The 24,028-nt window shown below is 46.3% G+C and overlaps 1 protein-coding gene across 1 annotated transcript; it reads right to left on the reverse strand.

Moving 5' to 3' along the window:
- On the reverse strand, positions 1-23,962 carry LOC119431115 (tRNA (guanine(6)-N2)-methyltransferase THUMP3). The gene is made up of 8 exons (XM_037698589.2): positions 23,678-23,962; positions 21,326-21,559; positions 16,649-16,938; positions 15,748-15,817; positions 13,820-13,944; positions 6,923-7,010; positions 4,309-4,446; positions 1-448 (listed from the first exon to the last, which is right to left on the reverse strand). Exons 1-8 carry the CDS (start codon positions 23,918-23,920, stop codon positions 338-340), a joined length of 1,299 nt encoding a protein of 432 aa, XP_037554517.2. The 5' UTR covers positions 23,921-23,962; the 3' UTR covers positions 1-337.
- Positions 23,963-24,028: the final 66 nt, after the last annotated feature.

Genomic DNA, 24,028 nt, shown 5'->3' on the forward strand with positions numbered 1-24,028 from the left:
TGAGCAAGAGCAGGTTGGCAAGTTTTACTGCACACCAAAAGCAAACGCATGAACTTGTCCTCTTGAAATCAACAAGGTCGTTGACCCGCAGCCCGCTTGCTACCTCGTGACAAAACCTCGTGGTTTTGAGAAGAGCAGAGTGGGAACACAAAGAAAAAGTCACTGATTGTCACGACTCTTTTGTGGCTTGTCACACTGTACGCACACATGGCCCTTGTGTTGCATCTAGGAAGTCGTCGAACCAGCAGGTTGGCTTGACTGGTAGCCTTCCTGTCAAACAAGTTGGTGGTTGCCAGCAAGTTGTGGCCAGCAGTGGCAGTTGGAGTTGCCAGTGGTCTCACAGGGCAACGTCAGTGCGCCGAAGAACGTAGATGGCCGCTGCCAGGCCGCCCACATTGACGCCGTGCACACGCAACTGCCTCCACAGCCGGCCCAGCCGCCCCACGGCCTGCGTACATGCGCCATTGCGTGTGACCAAGGGTGCAGGTGGACTAATAACATGGAATACCGCTTAACCCATGGCTGCCTCTGTGTTATCACACTCAGCCTCTGTGTGATACAGAAAGTCCAGCACAAAGCGTGCACACACTCTCACCAGACGGACTCTGCAGTAGCACCCCGATAACAAATGAACTTCGTTATAACAAAGCCTAATTCAACACCGAAACACTTCATCATATTTGATATTCGCTGTAAGCATATATTTGTCACACGATGATATTGGCAAGAAATATTTCTGTAAGAGATAAGCATGGGTTGATGGGTATTCCACCAACCCTGGCGTGGTTGCTTAGTGGCTATAGTGTTGGGCTGCTAAGCACGAGGTCGCGGGATTAAATCCCGGCCACAGCGGCCCCTTTCCGATGGGGGCGAAATGCAAAAACACCCGTGTACTTACATTTAAGTGCACGTTAAAGGAGTACTGACACGAAAATTTTCAAACTTATTTTTTCTGCTGTAATAAGTAGCTAATGACCCAGTAATCACGGTGCGAAACCTCATTTGCTTCATAGCGCAACAGGTAATTATTTGGAGTCTTCTTTGCAGCGACCAGTCCAAGTTTCGGTTTCAGAGAGTAACGAGATGGGAGAAGAGGGATTGTAAACACAGTGAGCATGTGATCGCACAAAACTGTGATGTGTTCAAGTCAGCGCGCTCGCAGGCGAGCGACCTTCATGTTGCTAGTTCGTCTGCTACGTCTGCATGAGCTTTGCGATGTCGTCGCCGTCCTCGTTTTCGTCGTCCAGCGGCGACTATTTCCTCCAGGCGGGAGTCGCCACCGTATTAGACGTGGCCAACCACTTTTGATTCGACCCACCACAGGCGAGCTGGCAATCACTGGGAAACGGTATAGGCCTAGCTCTCTGGCCGTCTGATCCGGGGCCGACGGCCCTTGCGATCCGTCCGCAGCTCCTAATAAAGCACCTATATTCGTCAACACAATCAACGTCTGCACATTTATGACGCTCATAACTGACAATACAATTAGTTTTGCCGATGGCGTTGGTAGCGATGAGAAAACACGTTAGCAAGGCGAGCCGCTTTGTAGAGACGATTGCTGCAGCGGCTGCACTGACCGCTTGCGAGCCAAAATCACGCCAACGATTAACGATATCGCACAACGTTTCATAACATGCACACTTTCGAGGTAACTTTACCCTTAGAGTTATCTCGTGTCAGAAACAATTGAGCCGATTTTTTGTGCTGCCGTCAGCGGCGAACGAGGCCAGCGTCTCAACCAGGAAGAAAAAAAAAAAGCACCGGGACGATCGGAGCGGCGAGAAACTTGCTCACTGGCCCCGCCCCAGCGGCAGCGCAAGCTCGTGACGTAGCATTTTCTTGGTTATTTACAATCCTTCCTTGATGTCCATGTCGCGAGGTGCTGCCCTTTGCGGGTGACTGCGCGCACATACTTTTAAAATTCATTTTAAATATGTTTGAAGCTATATTCGCCGCTGATATTTTGTAGACGATGTGTGTGTGTCCACTTAAATCGATCTCACAAGTTATCTCCACTTCAAATTTTTGTGTCAGTATACCTTTAAAGAACGCCAGGTGTTCCAAATTATTCCGAAGTCCCCCACTACGGCGTGCCTCATAATCAGATTGTGGTTTTTGCATGTAAAACACCATAATTTAATGGCTATTCCAACAATTGATTCTTCTACTCTCTCCTTCCTTCTCCTTTTTCCTCCCAGTCATCCCTTCGTCATCTGCTGTGCAGTGATTCTAGTCTGCTTGTTGCGATAACTTCACAATTTTACATTTAGTACTTTGTTAAAACTATGTGCATTATATTGACGTTCGACTGCACTAGAAAGATTTAGCTTATACCTTTCCACATGCCCCGTTCTCGCCCCTCAGTTTGCGTTGAAGAGATACACAGCATGAAGGTCACTTCGCTCGCTGTTGCTGATGCGCTTCCTCATGCCAACGTTTTGACAGCGAGTGTCCGCAGTCATCGATTGTGATGTGTTCATGTTTGCCTGTGCGTGCTGACACCATGCTTGTTCATTTACATAGTTAGCGAATGTTTCCAAGTTTATACAGCCGATAAAGCTACTATCTGTACTTCGTGTAGCTGTTTACGCAATCGATGGTTCGCCTTTTTTGGGCGAAACCATTACTTTTTTAGAGGTTGTTGCGAAAAAAAGAAAATCGCTCAGAATTTTAACCCGCATAATGAACTTTGCGCATATATTTCGGGAAAAAAGTGTGTTCATTATGCGAGTAAATATGGTATTTGACACGTGCAGGGTGCTGCATCTGCACATTAGAAACACATACGTTAATTCTCATACTTTTGTTATTTGTTACTCTACACATGGGGGCGAAGTGCACTCGTGAAACAAAGGTGCGTGAGCCAACGGCGGCAGCGTTACTCAGCACAGCAGGTGAACTTGCCAAGCAACTGTACCTTTGCAAACTAAACAAGCACAGGGACACAGCGTTGCCCACCTAAACACTGAAACCGAAAGCAGGTAAAACATGTACGGGATACAACAGTCACCGGCACAGGGGCTGAGAAACTGCTTCATCATATTGCGATTGATTTGTGGAATTTAAAATCCCAATGCAAATCTCTGGCCATGACAGACGTGCATCGTGGTGTGGCCAACCTCTGGATTCGCAAAGCATTTGCAAATCATGCATGCTGACACGTACATTTCCAGCACTCGTAAGCAATGTGATATCATGAAGATGCAGTACTGCTACTGCACATTGTGAGAAATTGGAAAACTTCACGCTCTATTCACTTGAATTTTCTCAGAAGGCGTACAACACATATGACCAAGTTTACAAAAGTTACTTGAAAGAATACTGTCGCAAAGCAAGCAACAATGAAGAAAAGTGTCAACGTAGTTGTCTGCACTTTTTGCTTCCGCTAGGCAGACTTGCCAACTTTGACGTTTGAAAACGCTACTATGGTTTAAGCCAAAAAACGATAAAGTTCGGTGCAAAAATACTGAAAGGTGTTCAATTACCCAAATGCTGACTGCATATTTATAGAATTTGGAGATTGTTCTGTAGAGACACTCCACTCTATAGTCCCAAGAAGAACGGTCTACGCCACAAACTAATGGACATACTCAAAAAAAGTTTATGCTTGAGATTTATTGACAGCCGAAAAAAATTCAGTTGCCTTTGTGCATTGGTTTAACGAATGGGTGGCGCTGCTTGGGTAGGTCTGAATAAATCAGTGGATAAGAAAATCAGCATGATAAATCAGTTGGGGACTGTGAGATGTATTCCTTCAAAAACAATTACACCTAGATGCACATGAGAAATATTAATATTACCAGTGTAAACACGATGATTTAAGAGGGTTCTAAAAAACAGCCCCCCTCCCCCTCCCATTTTACGGTACGATCATAAAAGTTCACAGTTCATAAAAGTTCCATGAACTTTTTCTTACAAACATTCAGCTTGTTTACACGCACGCTCGCAACCAGAAATTTAGCGCCGGCAATTTTACCACTCATATCGAGGCATTCACCCAGTGTCTGAAGCGACCGGGCATTGGTGCATCCTAAGCGTAGGAGCGCATTGCAATTCTCGAAATGCTCATGGACACAGACAGAGCTTGGCTGGACACGTCGCACGTTGGCAGTCTTCGCACGAGTCTGTTATCGTTAAAAATGTTCGGTGACTTTCGTGGTGTCACTACCGAACAGCGTCAGCAAATTTTAGATGCACACTCGTATCGCCGTACCGTCTCCTGGCAAGCGCTGGTGCCCTATACTGCGGTAAACAACCTTCCGAGGACGCTCTCAATTCACTGCAGTGGTAAAGCATGCACATGCTTACCAGGGACAGGCTCTTCTTGTCCTGAGTGAGGAGCACTGCTCGCCCGGTGCGAGGACGGGCAGCTCGAGCCAGCTCCTGCAGCAGCTTGGGGTACAGCAACCGGTTGTCTGGTCGAGAGCCCATTCGCTTGCCGAAAGGCTGCACGAAAGACACAGGCACGAATGTCCCGCAGGTCTAGCAATGCTCACTTGCGGAGCGCGATAAAGAAAACGGAAACCCCTGAAGCTGCGCTCGTGTCAGTGCTTGGCGATGCCGGCGTCGATACAACAATTGTAAACGAGCTCTAAATATTGGGCATTCTTACAATACAATCTCAAAAATTCACCGGTATGGCTATGCATCGCCGTGCTTCCTCACTCACAATCTGTCTACCAATCCCACGGTAGTTCAATAAAATGCCCGTCATTTGCTGTCTGCCCTTTCATTCTTCAACATCTGTAGCGTTGCTACCACTGCAAAACAAGTAGTGGGAGCTAGCCAAACCTTTCTTTGAGTAGCGTCTCTCTGCCAAGATCACCTGGTAGGTCACAATGTCTATGGCACCTTATGTAACTTCTTTCAACAGTAATGCTTTTCAATGTTGTTCAAAGATTATCATCAGCAGCAACATCACCATTAGCCTCCTTTTGTTTTCTGCTGATCTTTGCAATTTTATTGTGCCTACACATTATACATGGCCTGCCAGCGCACATGCCCCTTCATACAAGAACAGCTCTAGTGGGTGCAGAGTTGTTAATAATGATAATGATGATGATAAAAAACACTAAATACAAAAGTGGGCCTATGGAAGCCATATGGGAGGCTTGAGCAGCCCTACCTAACAGCTGGACACATGAGAGAAAAATCACACCAAATTGACAGAGGATCGCAGCATTATACAGAGAAGAACATCAAATACAGTTATTTTTCTTTATTTTCTTTTGCTAGTTTTCTAGGCATTCAAAGTAAAAATACGGTCAGGGAAGTCACAGAAAATGCCCTGTCGCCAAGGGTTGATGTAAATGCCCATGCCACGGACACCATAATTATCTCACTCAAAGCTAGGTGGTCGAACAACCTTGTTTCGGAAGGGTAGCAGCTGCCAGTACTCGTTCCCAGGTGGTTTCCATCACAGGGACTGATCGTGTGAAATGCTGCTTCGCTTTGATGATCTAACGTGAAGCAGCATATACAGCATGACATGGTCAACGGGAACCACAGTGGTCAGCAATTATGCCGATGTCTACCTCTTTTAACACGTGATTATTCTTTGCTATCTCCTCCCATTAAGGCTAAATCTTGATGTACATCTCGCTTGTCCATTAAGTAAAGTGCTGTCCACTGTTGAAAGGAACACTCTAATGTGCAGCTTTCACTTTGCTGGTGCTTTAACTACACATGCTGGCTGAAGTCATGTCAGTTTGCTGCACAGGGGTGTTGAAAAGTGCCAGCGTTAAAAATCACAAATCATCTGCTGCAAAGCAGGGCAACCGTAGACTTGCAAGAGAAAAAAATTTGCATGTGCTCTACACAGAAAGGGAGAATTGTCATCTGCCAGAGAGTAGCTACAAAGGAAATCCATATAGGCTTCAACTGCAAAGCTTTCTTTTCTGAGAAAGCTGTATTGTGTTTCTTTTGTAGCTTCGATGCAGCTGTCAGAAGCATTAATGACAGTGTAGCCTTGCGAAAAACCGTGATGATCTTGTACAGTAGAAAGTGGCATAAAAAAGCATAATGCGGTGCTATGACAAAGTAGCCCATATGGGTTCTCAGCTGCAAAGCTTTCTTTTCTGAGAAAGCTGTATTGTGTTACTTTTGTAGCTTCGATGTGGCTGTCAGAAGCATTAATGACAGTGTAGCCTTGCGAAAAACCATGACGATCTTGTACAGTAGAAAGTGGCATAAAAAGCATAATGCGGTGCTATGACAAAGAAGCCCATATGGGTTTCAGCTGCAAAGCTTTCTTTTCTGAAAAAGCTGTGTTGGGTTTACTTGGTATAGCTTTCTGCTACCCTCTGGTGGATGACAATTTGCCTTTTCATGCTTCCACCACCTTGTGTATTTCTGAAGAAGTGACCCACTGTGCTCTACGCTCATGCGTAGAGCAGCGTAGACAAAAAAAAAAAAAAAAAAAACACATGCACAAAAAAAAAGTTTATATGTCAGATAGTGATGCACAGGCTACTTTTCCTGGTGTGAACCATAGTATCGTTAAATATTTATCGTAGCATAGCACAAAGTTATGTATGACAGTGTCATGCTGATCTGCCACCAATGAGTGAAACCAGGATATCACTTCTGCGTGAACAGCAATCTGCTGCCAAAATGTTGCCCTGCCAGAAACCGTTAAGATTTTGCAGCGCAGGAAGTGGCACAAATAAGGGTTACTGTGGTGCTGTGACAATTTCCTAAGAAAGGGTGGTTCACGTACGAAGAAACAGCCCATGCACCACTCAATCTGACATGAAAAAAAAAATGAAAAAATTATAAATGTTTTTTCCCTGATGCTCATGTTGCATTGAAATACTAATTGGAAAGTTATTTTCTAGAAGCTCCTCGTAATAAGTTTGGCCTCTTATAAGGCTTCCTTGTCTAAGCAAACCAATAAGGCCGAGATTCAGCGAGAGCTACTTACCAGGTCGGTGATGAAGACATCAACAGAAGCAGTCTTGAATGGCAGGCAGCATGCATCCCACTGGCACACATCTAGGCACAACTGGCCGCTGCAGCAACATCACGAGCAAAACAGCCACCATAAGTAATTTCTTGTAGCAGTGTTGCAGCAGATATAAACATAAGAAAACCAAGAATGGATGACAGAGAGAGCTAACCACAACTCAGAACTTGTCTAATGCCCCAGGAATTGTGGTCAGCACTCTGTCCTGCTCCTTTTTGATTTTTCCAACATTTATATGTGCTGTAGCACTGCTACAAAGAATGTGTCACCAACTAGCCTTGCAAGCAAACATTATTGAAGTTCACCATCAGTAACACATTTCCAGCACTTAGCAGGAAAGAGGAAGGCAATGGGATATAAAGCAACCGGAGCGTTCCTTCTGTCCTGTTGCTTCCTAATCTTTTACCTTCCTCTTTTCCACTAAGCGCTGCAAATTTTAAAAGCGAACCTTTCTATGACTCACTGATTCGTCTGTGAGCTCCGAAAATTCTGCAGGAAAGCCAACTTACAGAATGGAACTATCTGGCGCACACAATAGAAACGGCGCACGACATATGTATCGTAGAACTCTACAGTTTACATTCGCAGTTGTACTGATAAGAACAATGGGAACTGCAACACCATGCTACCCAGATGATCTGTATATAGTATCTGCATTGCATTACACGCGTCACACAATGCATTCCCAGCCATCACCATGGGTAGGCCGCGGGTGCAGCGCATGGTAGAAGAGGCTGCCGTACGCGAACGTAAGCGCGAGCGCGATCGTGCCAGTAAGGCTGATCCCGTGTATCGGCAACGGCAGAGCCTCTGACCATCTACCACAGCGATCACAAGGCAATACTGTGCTAGTGTAGAGTCGTCCGTGAAAGTGTGAGTGTGTGCGTGTAATCAATGACTACATGATCTAAAATAAAGGCTGTGCAACTTAACGAAATGTGTCTTCATTCAACTCCAACGTTCAAAAAATACAAGTAAAAAAGCAATCAAATCGCATATGCATCGCATTGGGTCACTCAGCATTTCTTGGGTTCATGGCCTTCTAGTCTTCTAGTTGGCTTTGGACTTTCAACTTTGATTCAGTTTCCATCAGAGAAAGCTTCACGTTCAACCATCTTTCTTAAAGATGGTTGAATGGCCGGCTTAAACAGCGGAGCTGTTTAAGCCGGCCGTATGTTGTGCCGCGAGCTGCACAACATAGCTGAGCGATGAGTCACCTGGGCTGCCTAGCAACCACCTCGCAGAGCGGCGTGTGCTTCACTTCCTCTCTGTGCCGTGCACATGTTGCCTTGACATGGGACGTTAAGGAGAGGGAAGGAAAGCATGCGCGCAGCGCGCACATTGTAGCAACACCAATGAGGCAACGCACAGAGCTGCTGCCGACGCCGCCCGCGTTTCCCCATGTCCCCGCGTTCGCGCCGTATGCGCACGGTGTCCGTGACTGCAGCAGGGTCCTCAGGCATTGGCTCTGCAGGTTTCGACCAGCCACGCCCCAGCAAGTGTGGAGCATCTTAGTCGTGGAGCATCTTAGTCGTGACATCACCGGGGAGATAAAGCTCAGAGCCACCGCGACGGCGGCAGAACTCTCGTTGACTCTGTGGCGAGTACATATACCCTAAATATGGGGGGACCAAATAAGATCCGGACACCCCAGAAGCCGCTCATCTTGAAGCGCATCGCGTGGCAAAGTGAGAATTTGCGCGTCGGCAGCAAGCCAATTCGGAATAGCCTGCCTAGCAGCACTTAGCATTTCCAAGCCAAACTTAGTAAAACCTGGAAGAAAAGCTAGGTCGATCACCAGCTCCGCTGTTTACTCCAGCCTTGCACAACTAGTGCAAGCTGCCCACGTTTCCTCTTATTAATGTCACAATTCCAACTAGCCCGGCTTGCTGCATAGATCACAGACACCATCAGGTATTGCAGCCAATACAGCTGCTATTCACAGAAGGTATGAGCCCCTAAGTTCAAAGGGCAGATACTGCCGTACGTGGACTGAAATATTTTAGGGTCATTTATGGAAAAGATTCCTTTCTACATAACAAGCTGCAAAGGAAAACTCATGCAGATCCCACACACGGTGGGAACGAATGTTAAGCATCGGCAATGAGGACACAGGGCCGCGCTATCCACCAGTTGACCGGATCCTGCCACTTACCAAGCCCCATTTCCAAGTGTCTTCGGCATTGGAATGATATTCTGAGTGATCACTTTCACAAGATTTCAAATGACTCGGCACAGGACACGTTGGTGTATACAGCCAGCTATGACAAGCTAGCTATCTTCCAACGTTACCAAAAAACGTGGTTGCCTGTATATTTCGACGCATATGATGCCAAATCATGTGAAATCTCTTGAAAGTGATATAGTACCCTCAATGTGATTGCTCAAGAATACTGCCTATGGGCTATTAAACAGAGCCAGGTGGCCAGGTTCGGTAAAGTGGCTGCACCTACATATACAGTAGACGTCCGTTTTTTCGACTCTTGTTAATTCGATTTTTCGGTTGATTTGATCCTGGCCAAAGGTCTCAGCCGGCACCCATGCATTTCTATGGGCCTACACATTCGTTATTTCAATCCTAAAAATCGGCCTTCACTGAATAATTCCAGCTTGAACCAGTCAGCCACCCCAACAGCGATTTCTTTAGTGGCAGTATATGTCTCGACACAACTTAGGGGACAGTGAATGAATTGAACACCCCCCCATGTCATCTCCCGTTAAAAATGCTTATTTTCAGCCTGCCCTAGGAAAACTTTTAAGCAATGACAGTAGCTGACAACGTCTGATTACGTTATTTACCCGATTCTAACACGCACCTTTTTATCTCTTTCAGGAAAATAGGCCGGAAATCGCCTCTGCGGTACAATCAGACATGAGACCAAAAACCACAGTCGCTGCGCTCGTATGCTTTATTGCATCAAGGCCAACCATCATGGAGTGAACTTTCGCGAAGAATGTTGTGCAGCTGAAAATCCTGCGCAAAGTACTGCCGCATATTCATCACTCCACACTCCAAGAAAGCAAAGAGCGGGCAAACGCTGCCAACCATGCCACCAACTGTGCCGACAACGCAGCCCGCGAGGAGTCGCGGTTGCCAAATGAACTTGAGTGACCGACGGGCCAATGGCTCTACTACAATCTCATTGGTCCGCATTCTCCGCTGCATGCGACCACTTCCGGTGGCGGTGTACGCTGGGCACCAAACAACTGGGGAGGGTTGGTCCGTGGCGAAGAGCCAATTTTTGGATGTTGGGCGGCAGACGCCAAAAACTTTTTCTTCTTCTTCTTTCTGAGGTTTTACGTGCCAAAACCAGTTCTGATTAAGAGGCACGCCATAGTGGAGGGCTCCGGATTAATTTTGACCACCTGGGGTTCTTTAACGTGCACCACAACGCAAGCACACGAGCGTTTTTTGCATTTCGCCTCCATCGAAATGCGGCTGCCGCAGCCGGGATATTTAGCTTTTCGCTTTTTCGCTAGCTGACTTTAAAAAACCGTGTGGCAAAGTTGACTTTAGGAAACTCGCCGCAGTTGTGCAACACATATTAGACGCCTGTCCATTTTTCTAAATAAGAAATCGGGTGCGCATTATATTTTTGCTTTGTTTAGGAGCTTTAATGTCATTTCTACGTTGGTTTTCTACTTTGGACACATAGAAAGTGGGCAGTCATTTGATTTGGGGCTGTGTAAGAATCGGAAAAATACAGCCAAATGAATCAATTCGGCCGTTTTTTCTGCACCTTGTTTAATTCAACCCTCTGGATAATTGAACCAATTTCATCGGTCTCGTCAGGGTTGAATTAACGGAAGTGGACTGTACTATGTTCATCACAGCTGTTGCTAGCAACACCATACTATACACTTCATTGCAACTGCGATTTTACAACTACCAACTTCATACAACACAGTGTGCAGAGCGCATTGCAAGATTTGGCGGTGCCACAGAGCGGCACTAGATTGTGCAACCCATAGCCATCGCTGACAGTGCATCTGTTTGCGTCCTGGACTTGGTAGTAGTACAGGGAATCGTATTCACTTGAATACTTTTCTGCGGATACCCAGCATGCTGTATGTTATGAGAACTGTTGCCAGGGCTGGGCAGTGTTGAAGATGCATGCATCTTGGATACTATCTATACAATCTTTGGGTATCTTGCATATGTATCATGATACGCCTGGCAAGACGTGTATCAGTATCTATATTTCCGATACATTATAGAATGTATCGTGTATCTTAAGATACAAGATACTGCTATCGCAACATCACCGTGCAAAACTATAAATGTTGGCTGAACTCCGCTTCTCAAGCTGATACTGTGGCCACTAAGCCACCTGAATAAAACTAAAGGCAGCGACATTCTTTTATCTGTCTGCCAGAGCCCTCCAACAAGGGCAGGTGATGAGACCTGTGCGTCCGTCCTTATTGATGGAGCAGAGTAACGTGGTGGCGCTCGCGCCGTCTCGACAAACAGTAATATGTTTACGGACAAGGTAAAACTCTATAGCGGCATTTGTGCCATCGTGCAGAGGCTTCTTATTGACGTTCTAGTAATTAGATGGTGACCCGCTAGCTGGTCAGCTAGCAGAGTAGCGACTTCCATCAATTACAAAAGCGACAAGCAAAAGCCGCTGACAGCGCAGCGTATTAAGAGCTGTCATGTTAAGCAGCTAAAGCAACCCAAATAAATTGCTTCGAAATGAAAATATTATACTTTGGCAAGAAAGACAAGAATTTTGAGATACTAACAGACATTTCATTCAAGTGAAACAAGGTTGGTCGGAGTGAAGAAATTTCCAAGCAAACATTTTTCTGCATATGTATTTGCTGCTACATTATATAGATCTATTAATAAGAAATTTGCGAATGTATCGAAGTATCTTAAGCTACAATGGAAAATATCGTATCGGATACAATAATTGCCGTAGTACAGTATAGACCACTTATAACATAACCGCTTATAGTGCAGGACCGGATATAGTGCGGTCTTTTCAGACTCCCGTTAATTTTCCCATAGCACTCCATGTATACACGTATCGCTTATAGTGCAGTTGCAGGAAACGAAATACCGGTTACAGTGCGGCTGCCTGGGAGTACGGAAGTCAGCGGAGACGGCAAACGCTCCCCTCAAACAGGCGCCCCAAAAGTGCTCGAGGAAGAGAGACGAAGTGGAGGAGAAGGGCACGTGGTGCGAACGAACAGCCAGTGAGGCTGAAACTGGAATCTTGAGTGCGAGTCGTGAAATATCATGGCGCGCATAGCGAGCGAGGGCTGCGAAACTGCCAATGCCATCCAACGCACGCTTCATGATAACAGCAGGTAATGAAACTTCAGGGAGCGGGCGGCGCCGGCACAGCACGGTGAAGGGCGCACGCGGAGACCGTGGAATGTGAGGGAGGAGGGCGACAGGGAAGCGGATTTCGCCTTGGCAACTCCGCCGCTTCGGTGGCTCCCCTCACCCTCCCTCGTAGCTCCCTCACTTTTGACTGTCACCGTGCGCACCCGCCGCCGTGCAGGCGCCGCCGCTCCAGACGGCCCCGGCGCCAGCTCCCCGAAGTTTCGTTTTCTGCCGTTATCGGGAAGCGGGCGTTTGCCGGCGTGGGCAGTTTCGTTGGCCAGCCTGGGACAGCGCCGCTGCTTCCCTCTGCGCCGTAGCTGCAGCGTGCAAGGTCAACACGTGACTAGAAAGTAGAGGAAGCATAAAGGAGAAAGAAGAGTTCACTGCCATTTTCTACGCGTGGCTACGGTAGCGTGGCTGAGACGTCGGCACGTACACGCATGTTCCGGCGCAACACAGAATCGGCGACCTTGCCATTTTAGAGAGGGTGAAATTTCCGCCGCGTTTTTTCTTTCTTTATTTTTTGTTTTGTTCGCGCGCGACATTGAGGGGTCTCTCCTAAGCTTTTACTCTATGGCGGTGCCGGAGCAATGCCGGTCGGAGGCGCCGCCGCGTGATTTGGTTCAAATTAACGAGATTCGACTGTAAATTAAATGCAAACGTTCTAGCTGCATTCCTCTACTGTTGCATGCGCGTGGCGGCTCAGTGCACATGTTTTGCAATTGTTGCTTTGGTTATAGTGCGGTACCGCTTATAGTGCGGATATTCGCGACTCCGGCGACTTACGTTATAAGCGGTCTACACTGTAGTTTGTATCTGTATCTCAAATACTTGGTGCCTGAGTATCTTGTATCGTATCATGATACACCTGCAAAGTATCTTTGCCCAGCCCTGACTGATACAGTGATATGGTTTTCAGGACCTCGTCAAGCTGCGAAAAATTCAAAAGATCTTGCTCTCTCAAGAAAGTGAACTTAACTTGAACTGAACTGGAAATGAGTGGTCATTTATGACTGGTTCAAGTATACTATACTGCCCTCCTCTGTGCAGCTGCATAAATATGCAACTTTGCAACTGGATAAATTGAATTTGAGGTTAAAATTATTCACCACCTGATGAAGGAACATCCTGAGAACAGCTAGGCTAGTGTTTTGATATTGTGTTTCTTAAGCCTGATGTATCTTCTCTGTGTGTATGTGTCCCACAAGGAACATTCAGTGAGAGCGCACTTTAGCATCGCTAATAGCAGAAACGTGTGCGTCATTCAGTGCGTGCATTCAAACACACATAGCATTTCTTGGTTGCTTACTCCCAAAAACAGGGAGGGTTTCTGGCTGCAGACAAAAAACATTGACGACATGAGATAAGGCCGAGCAACCTCACTACAAATTATTTTTGTTCGTACATTCCCAGATAATTACATTGATGCCCCTTGTGAGGTTCGTGTTTATATGTGAAGTCAATCACGCTAACAAAAATGCCCTAACCAGCCCGCCAAGGTCTCCTAGTGCAATACACACCTGCCCTCCGGGCTTGCCTTGGCACGCTTTTCGTTGAGTGCAGACAGGTTGGCAAATGTGCGCTGCACAGCTAAAGGGTGGTTGTCACCACACACAAAAACAGTCTGGGGCCAATTCACACAGCCCTGCAAGAGAACACACAGTGTGCTCATTACAAACAATAATCACACAAAAATACAGCGAACCCTAACCAGGACACTGTGGGCAATGTTGTATGCCGGAGTACGTGTTAGGGAGTCTGGCAGCAACACTCCCAAACGTGTGCCACCTTGACTCTTTGACTCGAATGAGACTTCAGTGCTGGCCCTTGATTGAACTAGTCACTCCACTTCCATATCACTCCCATAGGCCAGATCCATGTTTGCCCTCTCCTTTATCCAAACGTCAAATTTCCACATTAGCGAGCAGTGAACTGGACAAGATCAGCCTGATGAAAAAGCTGCATGCTAATGTTGTTTACCAATGCTGCAGCAGAGAGCAATACTGTTCCTAGAGAGTGCGGCTACACCTTCAGTTGCCATGATTTGCTGACGCACGATGGTTGGCTAACGCCATCCTCTGTAGCTTATCCATAAATTAGAACAGAGGTGAAAGTTCTAATTTAAATAAAGGAAGTAGTAAGTAGCGGATAGGAAAGAGGAGGAAGGGGCTATGTTTTGCCATTTTACCATCACTAGGAAGAGTCACTCCACAAACGAAGACGACTCAGACTAATGTTTTCTTTTGAAAAGGAGATGGCTTGTGGGCATCAGCAAATGTTTACTCCGACTGATGAAGCACAAAACTGTGCAAGACTAATAATAATGTGCCAGCTATTGAGTCGCTGCTTCGCACTATTGGCAAAACTGAAACATTTTCTTCCCATTGTTCCATTGATAATGTTTACACTCATAATGCTGGGCCACGATTTTCTACAATGCTTTCCACTCGATCTTATGCCACTCTTATCCACCATTCACTGATACTAATAATACCACTGATAAAGTAAGCAGAGCATTAATCTGACCACTGATGAAGTGCAAGAAGTGCGAAAAGGAGTAGCATCGTCAGAGGCATCGCTACAAAATTGCAACCCTGTACAGGCCGCCGACGGATTTTTCAGACTCCAAAACTTCAGATTTGTTGGATATTCCGGACTTCATAAATGCACCGTCAGGGTTCCCATAGAGCTAACGCGTTTTCCCGACCGATTTCTCGGACGAATTTAGGGCCGAAAGTTCGATTTTAAGGACTAGTTCCGAGCCACACTACTACAGTGGCTAGAAGCGATCTCCGCTAACGGAGATTGCCATCGCGGTGATGCTCTTGTTGACTGTATATGCAGACTACGTTCGTCTTGCGCAAATCCACGCAAATCTGATCTACTCCAAGTGTAGTATGAGGCAGGGCATTGTTAGAGATTTTTTTTTATGCCACTCTAAGCTTAATAGAGTTTTTTTTTTTTGGGAGGGGGGGGGGGGGTGTGAACGCGTTTTTCGGACTGTTCGATTTTTCGGACTATTTTTCGGTCCCCACGAGGTCCGGAAAATTGGTCGGCGACTGTAGATCCTTTTGCCCACATAAAGACCGAGCAAAGCTGGTGAAAGAAAATGAAGGACTCCAAGTAGGTGGCCAAGTGAAAAGCAGTTACAGTTGATGTTATATTTTTAATCTTCCATGCGAACTACAATGAAGTTGCACAAAGGTAGCACACATAGACGTAGCTCCAATGTAATGAGAGTAGTGCTAAAAAGAGGCAGCCATAACAGTGAAAATGCTTCACAGACTGCTTTTTAATCCTTTTAATAGGCTCGGAAAGTTGCGTTTCTCATTGCACAAACATGGAAAGTGGTCCTTCCAAGAAATGGCAAGTAAACAGTCCTGTTAAAAAAACAAAATCAGCCAGCAAGAATCTGAGAGTGGCAAGCAAATGTAGAAAAGGTACCCACCTCCAGTGGAATGGACCCTCCGCCAACCATGGGGTCGCACACTATGTCACTCGGCTTCAGATCACACAACCTGCAGCGGGGCACACACAAGCGATATGTACCATCATTAACAACTGTGAAAGCACTGCAGAAGTCCAAACGGCACAAGAAGGCACACCACGTGCGAGCAAACCATTGTTCACTTTATCGCAGAAAAAATCTGCACCTGGGTGAATACGTTTCGGTGATAGCGAGTTATGTTATTTTTTTCACATGTATCTGGTCTGCGCTGCAAATGTTGCCTATACCTTTGTCTTTGTTTAAACTCCACAACGCAAACACATATATATATAGTACTCATTAGTAATAAAGATCCTCAGTTGAAAGACAGCATCTGTCCTTTGTCTGCTCTTCGATTTATATTCTTGTCCCAAATCATGCTGCTACAGCTTGGCACATGTACCATCATAAGCAAGGCTTTGGAGACCAATGCAGCAGCCAAAATTTTTCATTTTCTTCTGGCATGGCCGTCGTGCAGCCTGGAGTTGGGACATGCACTGCATTGATCAGATGTGTACATTTTCCTTGCACTAACTAAATTTAAGGACATGTGTTTAGGCTGAAAAACACTTTCTTTTTTCCCAACACTTAGGTTTCCGAAACTTCGTTCGCAACAATACAGTCCTTGACAAAAATTTTCAAGACATTCTGTGCATGACCGAAGCTGCTGTTAGACTATGGCTATGACTATGACTATGGCAGAATGCCATAGCCACTCAGCTACCATGATGGGTCGGTTAGAATAAACACGCAGGTTGCTGTAGTACTGTGTATTTGAATAGCAAAACTGGAGTTGGGTCCAAGGTAAAGCTACTTCTAAAGCATTCTGAAATTAAAGCAAGACAGGCACAACAACACTTGCCTGAGCATGTTGTACGCAATGGTGCAGCGAAGGCTGGTGGGTCCAAAGTGCTCCAAGTGCCGGTGGTGCAGGCTGGCCTGGGTGAGTGTCAGACAGACGTACACGCAGCCAGGGTCCACGTGCAGCACCACTTCCAGATCGTAGTTGCGCATGTCCACGCCCCAGCCGAAGAAGTCGTTCACCGCACCCCCGAACACGGCCGCCGCCTCCATCGAGGTGAACTTGTGAGTCTCGCCCGACCGGTGGCAGGTCACCCGAAACTTGGGGGCTTCCTTCTTGTCTGTCTCTTTCTGTTTCAATCGTATAGTAACGTGGCGGATTTGAGCGTGGGAAATGGTGCACCTGCGGCCCGTTAAGCCGGATTCACACGACAAACTGAATTACCATTTGAGATTATGGATTGCACATCACAGGATTATATATGTCAAACATTCCCGCATTGTTCACTTCGTTCATACAAAGAGACTCGCGATATATGGCAGCAAGCCAAATCACCATTGAAATTTTTGGCTAGAAATTCCAATACTGCCAAATTACCTTAGTGTGAAAACAACTACAGTGGAACCCCGATCATACGACTTTGAGAGGACCATGCAAAACCGTCGTATAATCCGGGTGTCGTATAATCAAAAAACTAAGAATACAGGCAGTGACATGCTCTTTCGATCACATGCTCTGGCTGTGCCCAGCCATAGAAAACTCTATGCTTGCCACAAAGGAACAGTGGGAGGAGTTCCTAAGAAGCGACCACCACCACATCCAACTCCAGGCAGTCCAGAGGGCCCACGACATCGCAACGGGATTTCGCCTCCCGGTGCCATCGTGGGCGGAGCCACCGACTTGACCTGAGGGAGCCTTCAGCTCCCCCTGGCCAGTTTCTCAGGACCAATAAAAGTTCTTGTCACTGTCACAGGCAGTGACACTCAGTCTTTCCCTAAAAAATGGGTACAGACCACCTGAATAAGCCCGCGGCATGAACCTGCACTGCTACCAAGGCTGGTAGATGAATTTAAAAATTACTGTATTTATTCAATTGTAACGCGAGTTTCTTATTTCATGATTTCGTTGCTTGAACTCAACCCTTGCATTACATTCGAATAACGACAAAATTGACCATTTTAAAACAAAGCATCTAAATCCCACTATCTTCAGTGTTACTTTGGCAACCTGCAACTTTACGTCTCAATCCAATCCATAGACCATAGAGTTAATATAACCAACTAAGTTACTATACTAACTCTATGCCATAGACAAGTCGACCGAAGTCAGGATATGTTTTTGGTTGGAATTGACGCTGTTTTCACTGTGCTTGTGGCTGGTTACGATGCTGCAATGCTCTACGGCATTTTGCGGTTCGTCTCCGTTCATTTGTGACATTATGGCGACGCAGCGCATTTGGTATGATGGTCGCTTAGAGAGACTAGCAATTTTGATGACCGAGTAGCTGGGAAAGTCCGCCGCGGCTTGGTGTCTCGACATCAACGATTTGCACATGGCAGGATCAGCGGCATGCCCACTTTAAATTTGAGGCCAGTCGAGAAAGCTCTGTATAACTTGAAGTGGCTTGGTACTGACCCCGAACGAAATGATTGTACGGTCTTTTAAGAAGTACTTATATCTCAAGCAAGCTCGATGGCACGGAAGAAGACGATTCTCAGGCGATCACTTTTGGAAATAGTTTCGCTTTCGCTAGACTCGGCCCCTCCCAACACCGAGCCCCTCAACGTATACAGCTGACAGCTCTCTTGGTGCTGCTAGCGAGCTTAGGACAGCGCCTGAAACACTTGTCAAGGATGTTTTTAGTGCCGAGCCATGCGAAATTTCGCGTAAGTGAAACTATATACAAAAGCGATCGCCTGAGAAGACTGCCCAAGGAAAGCTCCATCTCCTCTTCAGACGACCATGATGAGTGAAGAGAACATTTCCGAATTGCGATTCCTTGAATAAAGGTACCATTTCGTTTTCCGTTCATCTCGCATTACATTAGCAGTTTTATTTTTTTTGTTTCGCATGACTGGAAAGTCGCCCCTCACGTTAAAATCGTGCTCGCGTTACATTCGGGTAAATACGGTATTGTGCACCCCATTATCAGCCGGCTGCAGTGTGCTTACGTGCCAGAATTCGTCTGCTTATAACTTTTTTTTTCTCAGACAGTACCAGAGAGGCGTCGTACGAAGCGGGTCGGCGTAAAATTGCGTCATATATAATCGAGGTTTTTAATACATAAATTTCTATGGGGGTTTTGCCGGGACCAAACCAATTCGTCGTAAAATGCGGGTCGTTGCATGACCGGGGGACGTAGGTATAATCGAGGTTCCACTGTACCTTCAATCTAATCCAACCAACTCTTAATTTAAATGTGCTAAACAGAAATACGTGGCTGTGGTTCTTAGTTGGATGAGTGCAAGTGAGAGAGCACAGAGCTCCTGACACATTTGCGCTTGCATTTGTTCGTGCCTGTGCCTTGGGGAGCAAGACTAGAGTTAGCTTGCAGTCTCTGTGATGTGTGTCCCATTCTGTTTTGAAGTAATATGATTTTGCACAAAACAGAACTTCTATTATAAAATGAAAAGGATTAGTTCATCGGTGTAGTTCCCAGTATTTCTCCTCTGTCTTGTGAATGCTAGTTGCGAAGTGATCCGGTATATGTCATGTCATGCGACTATTTTCATCCATAATCACGTCAGTTGTGCGAATCCAGGTTTACACGAGGCCGCAGCAATAAATTGCACTTTTTGATTGGCTACTCGTTTACGTTTGGATTGATACATATTGGTGCAATAAATGACAGCAGACATGCAAAATGACAGAACATCTGTTTCTCTTTCTCGTGACTGCTGGCATACCTTTCAGCATGGGCGCTTCTGTTCTTTGCCTCACTGAAGGCAGTATTGCTGAGAACCTTGCATTCAGTGCCTGAATGCCATAGCTTCTCGGCCACATCATGATTGCTAATGAATGGTACTGCTGCATTACTGGCGCAACAAATTTGCATTGATTTAAAGGCTGTTCTGATCAGAGAGAGGGAGGGGTGGGGGACCAAATGAAAGTAGAACTTGGAGTAACAGCAGTGCATCGCAGCAATTCTGAAACAGCCAGTTAACTGCAGCAATCAACAGTGATGTGTTAGAGCCATTATCTGATGTTTCATATGATGAGTGCATTTTAGCCTAAATGACAATTGGATGTTCATGAGAGTGGCTTGTTGGGCTAGTTGGTACATGGTTATACTTGGAATGCCAGCAAACTTGGAAGTAGAAAAAATCGAGAAGAAGACATAGACAAAGTGACAGGAAGGTGGCTTGGAAGTAGAAAAAATCGAGAAAGACATAGACAAAGTGACAGGAAGGTGGCAGCCACCTTCCTGTCACTTTGTCTATGTCTTCTCGATTTTTTCTACTTCCAAGTTTGCTGGCATTCCAAGTATGACAATTGGATGTGTCTGTGCAGGTGTCATTTACAATTTCACAATTGACCGGTACAAGTTCACAATGGCATGCGCAACGGCAAATGGTCAACAAAGAACAAAACAAGGGAAGCCTCAGGCTGGAGCCACCATTTCGACAAGGGGACTTGTCTCTGTTAGGGCCACATGTTTTCTTGGGGGCGTTGGTGTATGCATTGCATACCTGCTAACTCTCCCAATTTGTCCGGGAGACTCGAATTTCGGCCAATTGAACGGACAAGGCCACAAATTTTCTGAAAGCCTGCTCTAACTCCACTGGAAGGAAAAAAAAAAAAAAAAGAAGTAAGCGCGTTGCGCAGCACAGTTGGCATCTTAACTGCCATTATGCACTATGTAGCTAGCTGAAGTCAGATTTAAATCCAAGCCATTTGTGTATAGGCAGTGTAAGCGTAACTCAGTTTGCTTCAGATAAACACATGCATTGAGGAGTGTGTGTGAGGCAAAGGTCTAATATGTGTTGCATTTTGGCCCGTTTTCTCGAGCCAAAATGCTATGCTTTGCTTCACTGCTATGCCACCGTGTCCTACGGCGAAGCATATTAAGAGTTGAAAGGGGCCATTGTTACGGGCCATAATATGCATTCCTTAGTTATACATGTGTGCATGCTCACTCTCCGTCCACAGTACGAGCACTGCGATGTCCAATAACTGTATTGGCAGCCATTCAGAGCTGTTTCTAATAATTCTGTGCCCCCCCCCCCCCCCAAAAGAAAAAATAAGAGCAATTTTTTTGTTCTCTTTGGACAAGCATGCATACACTCATATGCAAGATGAAAATTATAAGTTTTCATGCAAAAAGGGTATGGAAGCATTTACCAAAAAAAAAAAAAAAGCCAGGGATAAATGTGTAGGTACGCCTTCTTTGGCAGAAGAGAAGACAGCCTTTGTGCATGAAAACTTCTAATTATTGTGTTGTAGCAGTGTATGCATGCTTCTTCTGGGCAGACTATAAAAGGCTGGCAATATCTGAATAGCAATTCATCCGACAATCAGTGCTTGTCCTCTGGTGCATGCTTTTTCCGCGTAATCTCATTTCAGTTGCACTGTTCCAGCTTATATTGAAGGTGGCATCAATGCACAGAGACGTGTCCCGAATACATTCGTATACTTGGGCTCAAACCTCTCCTCTTATTCATCATTAGACTGGCTTCAATGCTTGCCATAATTAGAACACATACAATGACAAAGCAGAAATGGCAAAAACTTTGTCACCTCATCACCAGCACCGCTGTTGGGCTCTTTCTGGCATTGGCGGAAGAAATCAGCCAGTTCAAACTTCGCAGTTGGGCGCATTCGCCTCCAGACCTCGAGGCCCGTCTCCCAGCGCATCTTCTCTACTAGTGGGACAAGTGCTGCCTCCATGTCCTCCTTGGATGAGGGCACCTCCATGCTCGAAAAGGTTGAAATCACCACATAGAGGTTGTCCACGCCTTGAAGGCGCCACACCTGTTGTCAATCGACCACCATCACTCTGTCAACCGACAAATAAAACATGATTAAAGGTACACTAAATAGCCATAATAGCATTAGTGTGTACTAGTGAACTATGCTTTCAAGGCTGGTTCCCTTTCAAGAATTTCAAGACTGGACTTGCATTTGTGGAGTTGATGTGTAGTCCGAAAAATGCAACAACGGTTGTTTACATGGCACACACAGCTCTTCACTTGTTTGAACATTACCTTTGATATTGCTGCACATGATGAATTGATAAGCTATGTATGTCTATTTTATACTACATTGAACATGTACAAAGTACAGACTGCACATTTTTTTTTTTTTTTTTTGTGTTGGCAAAGAGGTCTTGTCATTATGACAGATTTGTTTGCCCTGTTGTCTTTGTAAATGAAGGGATCCAGGGCCCGCCAAGCTCATTGTGACTTTTACCCTCAACCCTCTCATTCTCACGGCGAAAAATAAACCTTCAAAAAGGGTCACCTACAAATGCAGCAAACTTCATATCAATCTTTAAAGGCTGCTTAATGAAGCAATGCTAGGCAAACTATCCACAGATAAAGCGATGCAGCGGGCAGCATAGTCTATCTTACCTTTTTCCTGTTCAGTTCCTGTATCTACAGGTATACTTTCCTGATCAATGTACTTTCTGCTTTCTTTTTAACTGTTTTGATCCTGGAATCCGAAAATTAATTTTGTTTTGTTTCAGTGCTACTGAATGACACTTTGTACTCTTGGAATAAAGATGCTCTACAATGAACACCACAATCCTGAATCTTCCGAAGACGCATGTTGTTGCGTGAAGAATCGTCGGAACTGTCGTAAGGCTCATTCACACCGGCGAATTGAGGACGTCGCGCGACCATTTGCGACTCGCGACCAAAAAGCGACCGAAGGCGACTGATGTTCACACCGGCAAGCCCTGCCGAGCGCGACCGGCAAGTCGCAATCCCGGAGATTATCGTTCTTAGCGAGAACTCTAGGAATCTACGCAGCGCTACGCAGTTCGTGCGCACTTCGGTACTGGCACTGTGTAAATTGGTTTCGCGTTCCGGCAACAGCCATGGATTTTGATTCGAGCGATGGCTGGATTTTGATTCGAGCGAACAGGAAGACGTCGTCCCTGTGCTGATGTGCTCTGCCGTGGTGTCAGCTGTAGCAGCGCGGAAGCCTCCGAAGAAAACGTGACGCTGGTGGGTGCGCCCGTGCCTCCGCTCGCGTAAAGTGGCCGGCCACGCAAGCCGTCTCCTGCCCAAACTTTGAGCGGATGACAACGAGTATTATCGAGAGTAACTTGTAATTTCTAGTTCGCATTGCGTGAGGTTCGGTGCATAATATTAAAGCGAAGCTGTTTACCCGCTGTTCACCTTTGGGTGGCGTGCTCATCCAACGAACGACAGCTGGAAAAAATGGTTTGTGTTGTGCTTTCTTTTCCTGCTGTTTAGCTTCCAGCGAATGCGACCGCGTCCATTCGACACGTTGCTGCAACTGCTGCGTCCCAGCATCACAAGACAAGACACCAATTGCCGGCCTGTAGTCTGCATATGGTGGCGTGGACATTGCATTTGGCGTGGACGACCGCCGGTTAAAAACACATAACATCACTTTCGGCGCGGCGCTGATTGGTTGAGCAGCTTTGCGACCACGGTCGCGCGACTGAAAAATCGAGCAGCGAGCGACTGGCCCAAGATGGTCACGACCAACTTGGTTGCGCGACCACTGCTAGTGGCCGGTGCGAATGAGCCATTAAAAGACGCGCCGAACGCAACAGCTCACACGCAGCCAAGCGCTGTTGGCGTCCCCCTTCCGATAGACGGATTCTAATTACCATAATGTTAAGTATTCTCGTACACAACAATAAAAGTTTCGTGAAATCGACGTATACTGTTCTTTCGTTTATTTTTTATATTTTTCTTCTTTTGCGTTCACAGTGGAATGCCGAACGCGTCCCACTGAATGGTCAACAAGCGGGTACGCGTGTTGCTTCCAAACGCGCACGCGACGTCGGATACACTGTGCTCCTCATTTCGTACGCGCCCAGTTATTTACTACAATTTACAGGCAACACCGTGACGACAATACCGGTGGTTTTTCTATGCTAATTAAACCCACCTCAGTGACGCGGTCGACAGGCAGGTCGAAGAACACGCGGCCGCGCGCCGTCTCTGGCCGGACACCCAGCTTGTCGATACATTCGTCGCGTGCGATGTGCTCCAGCCCTGTAACCACGGTCGCCTCGATCCGGCAGACTGCGTCGAACGTGTGCTCGCCCGCTGGCGCAGTCGACGCACCGTCGCAACTGGTTTCGCATACTTCGGTTTCCATGCGCATGCTGCTGTCAGACGCGGCGGCCATTTTCAAACCAATGCGGTTTCGAATCTCTGGATTGACCTCGACCTGGCACAGTGTGAGGTGGCGAGCTGGTAAATGAGATGGTAATGATCCTCGCGGAAAAAAAAAGTT

The sequence above is a fragment of the Dermacentor silvarum genome, chromosome 10, assembly GCF_013339745.2.
Source record: "Dermacentor silvarum isolate Dsil-2018 chromosome 10, BIME_Dsil_1.4, whole genome shotgun sequence".
NCBI classification, from domain to species: domain Eukaryota; kingdom Metazoa; phylum Arthropoda; class Arachnida; order Ixodida; family Ixodidae; genus Dermacentor; species Dermacentor silvarum.